The 12395-nt window shown below is 42.4% G+C and overlaps 1 protein-coding gene across 1 annotated transcript in view; it reads right to left on the bottom strand.

Annotated features, from left to right (window-relative positions):
* Window positions 1-2938, bottom strand: part of arid1b (AT-rich interactive domain 1B) — a 61953-nt gene extending 59015 nt beyond the window's left edge. Inside the window, exon 1 of the mRNA XM_008291317.1 lies at window positions 1844-2938. Within this exon, the coding sequence (XP_008289539.1) occupies window positions 1844-2938 (1095 nt within the window). The remainder of the gene's footprint in view (window positions 1-1843) is intronic.
* Between the last annotated feature and the right edge of the window lie 9457 nt (window positions 2939-12395).

Below are 12395 nucleotides of genomic sequence, written 5' to 3'. Positions count from 1 at the left end.
TTAACATCATTTTATTGAACTAGTGAAAAAAAGTCCTTAAGGTTCTAGTTGTTGTCTAGTTGTTTTGTCAGGAAGTTGCAGACCAACACTGTGATTTTACCAACCTGCAGGGTGGCAGTCATCGAACTTTAACGCAACACGGCTTTGAAACTGAGAGTTCATCTATAGGAATGTATTCAAATGTGTTAAAGAATTGCTGAAAACCTTTGAAGTTATGAATAATGTCGTGTCTGTGATCAGAAATGGAAATTATCTCATATTATATATAGCTATAGGTAGTATTCAGAATATTTGTTCACATAGTATGTTGACTCCAAAAACATTTCAAATGGCTCAAACTTTTGAGGAAACATTGCTCTGTGGCTAAAATGTGATGTTACTATGTGAACAAATTCAAATTCAAATTTGATCTGAATATTACCGGGTGCTGAATGCAAGTAGAGCTGGTAGAGAAAATTACCTGTCAAATATTGGAATACATTTATCACGTAAAAATGGCCAGAATGTTCCAAATTGTAGGAATGTCCGGCTTTTCTTGACCTTAAATTGTAGGAAATTCAAAAATGTTCACTTCTGGCCAATACAACAGCATCATGTTATTTTGTTAGATACTTAAATTTAGTATTTTTCATTGTTTTCTTATGTTAAATAGGAAGTAAAGATAATAATCTAAAGCCTGATCATAATAAAAGAATTGTTAATAGTAGAAAGCATATTCTATATCATTGTGTTACAGAAGACCGAGGCTGTGAAAAGCCTCCACCGTGTTGCTGAAGGAGCCGCGGTTCTGATGAACTGACCCTGAAATGAAACAGCGATGACCGGTGACAGGAGCGACGCACCGGGGCTGAGGCCTCCGGCGGCCTCCCGGGCTACTCGTGTTCCAGCCGGAGGAGCACGCCGTATATTTAGCTCCAGTGTTATGCCGGTGGTGATGGGCACATGGCTAATCTGCATGTGTGAAGGTCAGGGCTCTTGTGTGGAGATGGGGCCATAATGGGCTCTCTGCCAACAAAGTTGTGGCCAGATCACAAGCTAAAAGCAGAAACGGCAGGGCGACGCAGCAGCAGGGCAACACCGCCGAAAAAAAAACCCTAATTCGCCTCCACACGGTGGTCCGATGGCCCCGCAGAGAGGCTAAACCGAAGCTGTGGAAACAACCCGACGGCCAGTGACACCTCGAATCACTTCACAGCGGATAATTAGCATATGTGAAGCAATTAGTTGGTGTCAGAGTTGAACGAAGCTGTCAAAAAAAAAACGACAGGGGTCCGCAGATACTTCTCAAGCCCTGCCACCAATATCTCAGTGTTCTCAAACCCCATTTAATAATAAAACTAATAATTAAAAATCACAAAGTTCATCACAACCTGCACAGTAACCGAATTGCCTGCTTACATGCATGTAGCTTCGTCAGGCCTGTGCGGTTAACAACAGCTAAAATGCTAATGTTAGCTTAGCCTAGCAAGCTAAAAACGGAGTCACCTTGGACACAGAATCGAAAACACTGACTTTACTACCTAATGTTACTTCAAATGGCCATTAGTTTTTGTTGCGTATACAAATTATGAACTGAGTACGAGTTTTTATTTACTTAATATTCAAAATTGCCCAAATGTGTGTGTCGAGCTGTATAAATGAGGGCTATCTGCAGTGGAAATAAAAAAACACACCTAGCTCGTCAGCTAGCTGACGTTAGCTATTTGGGTTAGCATGACGGCTAACGTTGTGATATAACGTAGGCTAGCAGGTTAGCCATAATAAGATGGCTATCTCTCATTAGTCAGACGAGTTTATAACCCACCAGAATGAACAGACGGCAGTGTAATGAGCGGGTATTTACCTGGGACCTGCCGCTGCCCTGCCCGTTGTTCCCCGGGCTCATGGTCGGGTGATTTCTTTGTTGTCCTCCCCAGCCATGAGCAGCCGAGCCGTACTGGGAGCCCATGTCTTTAGCCAGCCCCATGCTCGGCTGTTGTTGTGCAGAAGGATTATTATAATCTGGATATCCACTTCCATAACCTCGCATCATCGGGCTCGGAGACGTCAATAACTGATTCAAAGTCGGTGTAGACCCCGACGGGTGCTGCTGCTGCTGGCCCTGTCCAGGGAACCGCTGAAATCCTCCGCTGCCGCCGCCGCCACCTCCGCCTCCAGCCGGGGAGCTGGTAGCAGCCATAGCCGCTTTGCTGTGGTTAGCAGCGGCCGAGTTGCCGCTGCCTGGGCCCATCAGGTTATTCCCCTGGCGTGAGGGACTCATCATGCCTCCATATCCACTATTCCCGTAGCCGGGTCGGTAGTTCGGGTAGTGGTTGTACGGGCTGTTGTTGTTGTAGCCTTCGTGGGAGTTCTGAACCTGATCCATAGTGTTGTGTACCGAGTGCGCCGCTGTTACCCCAGTCCCTGGGCTTTGTTGTCCGCCATGTTGATCAAAGCAAGGCCCTCCTCTTCCATTCCCATAATAATGATTAAACTCGGAGCTGGTCCCACTCGGAGGAGGGTTGTTGTTGGTGCTGTTGGTGGCTGATCCCAGGCTGGCATCCATCCGCTCCTCCTCCTCCGCCTCCTCCTCCTCCTCCTCGCTTTGATTCAGCTGGTGTTGGTGATGGCGCTCCTCTGCTCGGCTGTTCCCCACCAGGAGGATGTCTTCTTTTCCTCCATGGTGCTGTCGCTCGCCGCTCCTCAGTCCCCGCGGCTCTCCCTGGCCCTGCTGGATGTTGTTGTTGTTGTTTATGATGTTGTTGTTGTGGGTTTGCCGCTGCTGGTGATGCTGCTGGAGAAACTGGCTGAACGGCGGAGGTGTGTGGTGGGATGATGATGATGATGATGATGGTGATGATGATGATGATGATGGAGGAGGAGGAGGAGGTCCAATACCAGCAGCAGCAGCAGCTCCGACACCGATACCGAGGTTTTTCCCTTTATAACCGCCGAGCATCTCCGCCTGCATGTCGGTCACATTCGAGGCGCAGCTCGGCCTTTTATCCCCGCTGTCCCTGCGTGGATCAGTCAGTCCGGCTCGGTTCCCCAGAGCCCGGCCTGGATCTCCTCCAGCCTGTCCATCTACATTATTCATACTGTGCACTCCGGCTGATGTTGCGGAACCACCAGCTCTGCCAGTTTGGAGCTCTCTCGGGAACATCAGCGACTTCTTCTCACCGTCCGACGCCGGGGCTGGTGCCACTTGCGCGGCCATGCTCAGGTGCGCACGGCCCGGGCAGTTGTTCCAGATCACCCCGGTGGAGGAACCGCGGATCACAAAGTACAAGTGATAGAAAATTTAGATTCGCAGAAAATCAAACTTAATGCTTCAGAGATGATACTTTATTTGATTCGGTTGTTTATCATCTTGTCAGTGGTGTCACAGCTCCCATGACCTTCCAAATAGTCCAGCTCAGTCTCAAACACAACTTCTATCTGCAGATTCCACTCATTTAACAGTACTTCATAACAGAGCTGCAGCTAAAGATCATTTTATTCCACCCAAATTACCCCAATATTCCCACATGACAAGCAGAAACCTGTGCATTTTTCATATTCTCAGTAATTATTTGATCCGCTAACGAGTTGCTGATTTTTTACTAAGTAGTGATCAGTTTATTGACAAGTTGATCAGCTCATACACACTATCCAGTTAAACAAGCACAGCACATATACCTCCATATGTTTTCAATAGGGGAGGATGTTCACCAATAGAAGTTACACACATGCTGCTGCATATTACACACAAAACAATAAAAACGCAGTCGACAAAGAAACACCAAAGCCCATAAAACAGTTTATTTAAATATGTTTTTGCGATCATGGAATAATCTACTCATCTTTCATTTATCGACTAATTATTTGGTGAGTATTATTCTTAAAAGGCCAAAGATGTGCATATTCGCTTTACTTTCTTTTCACATTCAACAAATAAAAGGAACCAACCCTCTTAACTTAAAAACTGGAACCAAAGAATTTCTGTCCTCTAAAATACAATTTTCATTATTAATTCAATACCTAAACAGTTGTTGAATATTTTTCCATCAGCTGATTCACTGACAGATCGACTAGTCTTTCCATCTGTGGTCAAAATGATGTGACACGACCTAAGTATCTTTTCCACAGAGATTAAGAGAAGAAGCAGATACAGAGCTTTCGTTTTCTTTCGGGGTGGACTTGTTTTTTTGGCCATAAAAATAAAATAAAAAGATTGTTGCGGAGCTCGTATCGGCCCACGTCGTGCTCAGGCTGCTGCTCTCTGGTTTTAAACGACTTCACCGGCTCCCAACATTCTCCTTAAATTTTACAGCCTGATAAATGGACTGATAAAACGAGACATTTTAGTATTTTAACCTCATAAAATTCCACTTAAAGTCAGACCTACACACATTTCATGCACTGATAAGAATTCACATAAACCTCCCTTCGAAATAAAAGTATGTATGATCCCTGCAATCTTCCTGCCATGTGACATGAGACACTTTAAATTGATATAGGATAATTAAGAGTTAAGGCTACAGTATGCTTCGAAGTAATTACTTGTTCGATTGTTTAACGGGCTTGAACCTCAGAGATGAGAGAAATCTAACAGAGGGGGACACACCTGAGGAAATCCATCAGTCATGCATCATTGCATACGTAATTACCGACCAGTCAATAGTTTGATGATGCCCTTTAAACGTCTTTTTTAGAATGGAGGTTTTGGGAGAAACGTTTACAGGAACAACCTCCAGATTGTTCCTTTCAGTCTTTCTGTTCCCAGCTTCAACCACAACCTCAACTCAAAGCAGCAACGCAAAGTAGTTATTATTGACTGTAATTCCAATTCTATGAGCACAGAACAATGGAGAATTGTGTTTTTTTTAAACCTACATTTTACATGTTGATGCCAGTGTTTAGGAGGAGAAAAATGCTGCTCAGCAGGGACAGTGAAAAGGCAGCAAAGTGGCACTCGTTATTGTCTTTTTTAACAAATCAATGTTAAGCCTTGCACAGGAGTTTTTTTCAGGGCCAGTCAGAAGTACTTGCTCTAGAAAAGTTCCCTTTTACTTCCTTTGAAAGCAGCTCTGAAAGAAGTTCTACAGGAGCAGTTCTTGTGGTCAGAACACAAACAAAGGTTCAGGTCACCCTAAAACAACTTGCAAGTTCCAAACGCCTCTTAAGTCACCATCTCACCTTCATCTGAAACACCTCACCAACACATCTGTAACTGTTTACAGTCTGAACACCCACAAACAGAAGACTGCAGGTTTAAGAAAATCAGAATCCTCCTTAACTCTGTGAGACAGTCCAACATGCACCTCATCTGAAGCATATTGAGGCCTTAGAGGGATAATTCAACATAATGATAACTATACTTTAGTTTATATTTGGGTTATTGTGTAAAGTTACACTAGAAGATTCCGACAACCCTCATGTTTGGATGGTGAACATTAAAACTGTGTCCAGCAGCTTAACGTAGCACAGCAGAAGGAATCAGGGGCTGACTGAAGGCCTGACTGTCTGAAAGTGTACAATGTTATGAACATGCAGTTGGAGAGACATCAGGGAGGCAGGTTCACCCATTAAGGTACCTACTTTGTTTGAAGCATACAGAAACCTTCAGTCTCATTTAATTGTGTTGGTGGATTGGTGGTTGGCACCGTTGCCTCGCAGCAAGAAGGTCGCCGGTTCGCGATCCGGTGAGGACACCCGGGATCTTTCTGCGTAGAGTTTGCATGTTCTCCCCGTGCAGCGTGGGTTCTCTCTGGGTTCTCCAGCGTCCTCCTACAAGGTCCAAAAACATGTTGAGGTTAATTGGTGATTCTAAATTGTCCGTAGGTGTGAATGTGAGTGTGCTTGGTTGTCTGTCTCTAAGTGTAGCCCTGTGATAGACTGGTGACCTGTCCAGGGTGTCCCCTGCCTTCACCCTGAGTCAGCTGGGATAGACTCCAGCCCCCCACGACCCTGGTGAGGATTAAGCGGTGTATAGACAAGGATGGATGGATGAATTAGACCTGCAAACATCCATAAAGACAGCTAGTGAACAGTTTAAGGACTTTCTACATCTGCATGACGTTGATTTTGTCATTTTCTCAAGTATACATGGGCCCCTCTGTACATATCCACATGCAGCCCAAAATGAGTGTCTGTGCAGACTGTATGTCTGCTATATGACTATATGACTACACTGTATGCATGAGATACATAGATGCAATCTACTGTGCAGGTACACAACAAACAGTCTTCTAAGTGGACTGACATGGACTAGAAAAGTAGAATGATGGCAGCTGGAATATTATCAGGACTTAACATTGACTTTAGGCTGCTTGCTTTGAATCGAAAAACTGCAACATGCAATCAAACAGAAACCTTCCAAAGATTTTAACCCAAACCATTACATTTGATTCAATTAAAATGTATTTATACAGCGCCAATTCACAACACGTCACCTCATAGCATTTAACATCGTAAAATGAAGACCCTACGAATTTTAAAAAGAGATTCCAGCAATCCAAAGTTCCACGATCTTCCTCCAAACATATCCAAGTGACGTTCATGCCTACACCAATAATTTCCCATAACAGTCATATTAAATGTGATTTTTAACAGTTTATCTCTTGTACATGTCCAACTGTGTGTGAAAAATGACTTAAACATACAATAATAATAAACAAAAAGGTATTTACATTCATCTATCTCTGTATTTCTGTGTCTCTATGATAATTCAGTGTCCATCCGAATCGCAGTCTGAAGCAAATGATTCCTGTCAAATCTACAAAAGACAAACTAGTTACACGAACTGCAACTAATGACTGAGGTTAGGGCCTCTTAACTTATTAACATTTTTTTTCCCCACATAGTATTGTATTCCATTATTTATTTCTGTACTTGTTTTATATTTTTATTGAAGTGAGTTTTTGTCCTTCAAAGACTTTTAAGTGTTGCGTGGGAGGGGAGGGACAAACCACCTATATGGTTGATCAGGTTCACTAAATAATAATGAGGCAATTTGTGCTATGAATCAGGTTTCCATCAAAACGGAGCACAAATTAGGGACTCAATTATAACATTTCCGTCTCCTACTGTGATGCGAATATTAGGTATTAATATGAGGAAGGTCACAGTCTCCTCATTGATCCACAAACATCTTATTTTCACCTCTTCACTGGAAGCTAGATGTACGTTATTATTTAGTCACTGTGTTAAAGGCACCTCAGACAAGCGTAAAAATGTTTTACAGCTTCCAGTGTTTGCAATCAGGTTTTTTTTTTTAAATACGCAAACTGAAAATGTGCCTAAAAATAGACTGATGGAAAGAGACTTTACTGCTGCTTGCAATCAAACATTAAATCCACCTTTTAAAGATTATGTGACTGTGCTCTCAGGACGTGAGTGATGCCGAGGCCGGCTGGTGTTGTGGATCAGGTAAATCTCACAGCAGTCTCAGTATGTAAACCCAGGTTACATTACAGCAAAACATTTTCACGAATAAAGAGGAAAGCCTTTCCCTGCACATGAGCGAGCGCGCTGAGCTGTGTGTGTGACTGGGACCCAGCAGGGACCTCCCACAGCAGCACTGGAAACAACCCAGTCAAGTCAAGCAGGGAAACTGGGTCAGAAAGCAGCAGCAGCTCTCAGAAACACTCTGATGGAAACACGGCGTCCTGCTCTGCTGCTGAAAACACCAAACAGCAAAGACACGCCGGCCGACGCTCGGTGCTGTTTAGAATCAGGGTCACGCTGGTAATATGGGGCCGAAACTGGACATCAGGCCCGAGTCATTGATCCTCAGATGCTAAAATGCCTCCTTTACAACCTTCTGTTCCACAGCAGGTTGCCTCATTTCTTTAATCAGTCATTCTACTAAGCAAAAAAAAAAGCTTTTTGTTGATATTCTTAGATAAATTAATATCAAGTACAATCAGTGTTGCCAGATTTTTACAAAATTGGCCTTTTTTCATTTCACTGTTTGGAGCGAGGTGCGATAATTTGGGCAACTTTTTGTATCATTTACATGGCTTCCAACAAAAGTTTGGTTTCTGTTCCAATAAATCAGCTCTTCTACTCAGACAAACAGTGCTATTAATGGTTAAAGTCATTTTTAAACAAAAATGCCAAATTCTTCATGGATTTTCCTTGTTGTACATTATCGCAAACTGAAGATACAACAACTATTGGGGCAAAATTAGGCCTTACATGGCATCAGCTTGAACTATAGGAAACTCAGGATTAAACTATGTGATGACTTAATTTAAAAAAAAAAAAAATTAATCAATACTGAAAGTATCAGAGGAAGAATACGAAGAGAGAAAGTTGAGTTCAGTGGGTTCAGCTGGAAGCACATTCGCCTGGTTTCCTTCCAAATCTGTTGCAAAAAATTTTACGAAATACCAAGAAAACCTGGAGAACAAAATTCCATCCTCTCATGTTGTGTGAACATTTAGAGTTGGTATGTTGAGATAAATAGTCAGTAATGCAGATTCTCCAGTCTGGTGCTATTTTGCATAAAAACAGATGGAAACGCACCTAAAGACCGTTCACTGTTGTAAACCAGGCATCATTTCAATTTGTTACAGGTGAAAGATTTCAGCCATCATTCTATCATAGCCCTGGGATCTGTAAAATGTTTACCAATTAATATAACATTAACTCGAGAACATTTGTTTTGTAATTCTGATATAAACTGAGAAAAAAAAACAGGTGAAAAGTACCTTTTTTTATATATTAGATCTTCATATCTTACATTATAGACACATTTTTGCTTGTCGAATTTGTCTCAAATGTTTTTGTTCCTGTTTGTTCGACTCCAAAGCTGACATACTGGGTAACCAACGAGTGAATGAGTATTTGTAAAACACTTTGGATAAAAGCTTTATGTAAATCCAGCCGATTAGTTGAGACTTGGAACTTAGAAACGGTCTCATCAGAACCAAACTAAAAGGTATTTGGCACATTTTACCATAATTAATACCATAATTTAAAGGGTTTTAAAGTGTGTTGTTGGCTGCTCCTGTTTCCTCGTGAACAGACATCCCTGTTCACGACTTGAGATGCTGATTTGTGACTGGAGGAAGATCTCACCACCAGCAGCAGCACAAACTGGAAGCAGCAGAAAGTAACGTCATGCTGCCCTCTGCTGGAGCTCTCTGCAGATACACTCAGCTGCCCTGCACATTCAGGTAATGCTGTGGCTGAATCTACCAGAAGCCTGCGAGTAGGGTTAGGGGTAGGTTTTAAATTTTCTTCTTGATAACTTCCCCTGCTGTGTCCATCAATGCGGTAGTTTGGGGCGGCTAGTTGAAGGAAATGCACATTGTCAACGCTCTCTAGTTCCTTGTTCTCATGGTTAGTGTCATATTGTTTCTCCAAGGGGGTTTGGTTTCCCACTTTCTCCTTTAGTTTAGGGTTTGTTCTGGCTTTTGCTCTTGAGTAGAGATCGCAGTCTCTTTTTTTGGGTATTCGCCTTTGAAGTATGTCTTGTTCTCTTCTTTGTTTTCTTCAGGAGTTGATGAATCAATTTTTTCGTCACATTGTCTCGGTTTGTTTCCCAGAAGGTGTTTTAGTTTCAGATTTTTTTCCGTTAGGGTTAGCCCTTCATGCTTCTCTCAACACTGTCCTGTTTTTGAATGCTTTGTTGATTGAAATTTCATAGAAAATAGCAAGATAGGCACACAATGGTCCTCTAATCGCGGTTGGCAGTTCGATCCTCCGCCCCTCCACAGTCGAAGTGTGCTTGGGCAAGACACCGAACCTGAAGTTGCTTTCAAGTTGCCATTGGTGTATGAATGTGTCTCTAGATGTATGTTGCTCTGGATAAAAGCATCTGATAAATGAAATTGTAAATTGTAAATCACCTGCCTAATAGTGTGTAGATGCCCCTTGCTCTGAAAAATCCAATCTGACTCATTGGGGCATTAATGAGGATCCTCTGGGGGTGTCCTATGGTCTCCAGCATCTCAGGATGTTGACAGTAGATCCTTTGGTTCCTGTGGGTTGTTGTGGGCTCTCAGTGGATTGGACAGCCAATTCAGTCCTGTCTCCAACATGATTATATTTTAGGCTATACCATAGTTACACTCCATGTTTTTCTATTTGTACCACATGACCGGAGGACAGACGACAAACTAACTCTGGCATGAATTTGGGCTGTTCATCATACAACATACGTTAGTTCTGATTGTTTCAACACTTGGACAAATAACATCATTTCAACCCAGCAAATTCTTTATATTCTGCTGAGGAAGTTCTCTCCAGTTTCAATGATGTGTTTCAGGATCGGAGCATCAGAGTCATTGATCAAGTTGGTTTTTAAATGGTAGTTCTTCAATGAGATGATGCAGTTCTTGGGGATACCCACCCTAAAGTCCCCAACATCCCAGTTCAGAACTCACTGATCACAGCACAGAGTAAAAGAGAGCTTTATTCTGAAATACTGAAAATGATCTTAACAGTATTGAATCGTATTCCACCTCTAAGTAAACTCGTTTTCAGTAGCACAGTGCTAGGGTTTCTTTAGATCTCTGCGGAACTGAGGCCTGGTCTTATTAATGTATTAATAAAGAATGGCCACTTTAGGAACACAAAACTGAAAAGTGAGGCCATTACATTTTACCACAGTGCACAACCCATATGGAGATAGAAGCAGTTATCCTGCCTGTCCTGTCTGATGATGCATCACTGCAGGTACAGCACTAGGCTTTTGTTTGTTCAACAGAATTACCTAAAACACGACCTAACAGAGCAGACATGTAAGCACATCAGCACTCACATACATGAAAATGAAACCGTTAAAGGATAGTTATTTGCATTGCACACAGTATTTGATCACATTTTAGGTCACATGGATCCGGTTTGAACTCTCATACGTCTCCACAGATTGAGGAAGTGGCCACGACTCGGTTTCATAATGACCACGTGAAATGTTTTTGCCTCTAGCTGCTTCACGTGTTCAGCTTTTTAAAGTGTAAATATTGTGCAGAACTAAGCACAATAAAAGAACACGAAGGCATTTCTGACTCATTTTAATAATGCAACAAGTCACAGTTCCTAGTGCAGCTGCAGTACACAGCTTTGGGAGTTTTCTATTTTAAAAATGTGATTCCTGTTGATGGATGGTCTGTGGGCTTGTCTACACAGAATGTTTATGTTCCCCACTGGCTTGATCTGTTACAGAGCACATAGTTGAAGTGTTCCCTTTCCTTTAGTGAGTTTTGAACAATATGCAACAGAAACTAGCACATTACTGTGTAAAACCACTTCATTGTCTAATTAGTAGAAACGTAAAACAAGTCAGTAGTCATTAGTGAGATTCAAATCTTTTTTTTTCTTCTTCAATACTTTGTATGTTCATTGTTTCTGACAACAGACTCAATCCTCAGCATGGAATACATCAGGTTTTTAGATATTAGTTTGATCTTTTTTCAGAGACACTTTCTCAGCTGCTCTTTATGAATGGGTTGTGTTGCGCTCTACGGTTCTCTTTAAATATCCAATTGGTGTTTTACAGCTTTCAGTTGAGGTTACAGACTTGAACAGGACAAAGTTCTCTCTTTTTTCTTCTCTAGAAATTCTTTTCTGATTTTGGCAGTGTGCTTTGGTTATCCTGCAGGAATATTCTTCCTCTGCCAAGCTTTTGGGAGTCGTCTTGTCAGCCAATATTTTGACATATCAACACCTCATGCAGCTCCATATCATCACACTCCCACCTCTGTTCTTCACTGTCAGGACCACAGATTCACTGTGCTTGTCCTGACCGGGTTCATGCCAAACCTGCTGGACTCCATCTGAGTCAAACAAGTGTATTGTATTTTTGACCACCATGAGCACATTTGCTAGGTGACATGTCTGACAAAATTTTCAATGAAAGTAGAAATAAAAACATACATTTATAAGAGTAGTTCGGCCGTTGGTATGAGGAAGACCTGACATGAGTTTGATTAGCAGTCAAGAGTGGCCAATCTTCCATCCATCCAATATCTAAACACCGCTTAATCCTCACTAGAGTCATGGGGGGCTGGAGTCTATCCCAGTTGACTCAGGGTGAAGGCAGGGGACACCCTGGACAGGTCACCAGTCTATCACAGGGCCACACTTAGAGACAGACAACCAAGCACACTCACATTCACACCTACGGACAATTTAGAATCACCAATTAACCTCAACATGTTTTTGGACTGTGTGGGAGGAAGCTGGAGAACCCGGAGAGAACCCACGCTGCACGGGGAGAACATGCAAACTCCAGGCAGAAAGATCCCGGGTGTCCTCACTGGGATGCGAACTGGCAACTTTTTTGCTGCGAGGCAACGATGCTAACCACTGCTTCACCTTGAAGCCCGTAGTTCTTGTTTCTCTATTGAAAATCACTTTGGTTCAAGGCCTGCTGTTTCAAATGTGATAAATAACAGTGACTTGACTTCTGCTCTCAGGCTGAT

Source organism: Stegastes partitus, unplaced genomic scaffold (genome assembly GCF_000690725.1).
Source record: "Stegastes partitus isolate 25-593 unplaced genomic scaffold, Stegastes_partitus-1.0.2 Scaffold734, whole genome shotgun sequence".
In the NCBI taxonomy this organism is placed as follows: Eukaryota; Metazoa; Chordata; class Actinopteri; family Pomacentridae; genus Stegastes; species Stegastes partitus.
Note: the sequence above shows the minus strand (reverse complement) of the source record. Positions and strands in the feature narration are given on the sequence as shown.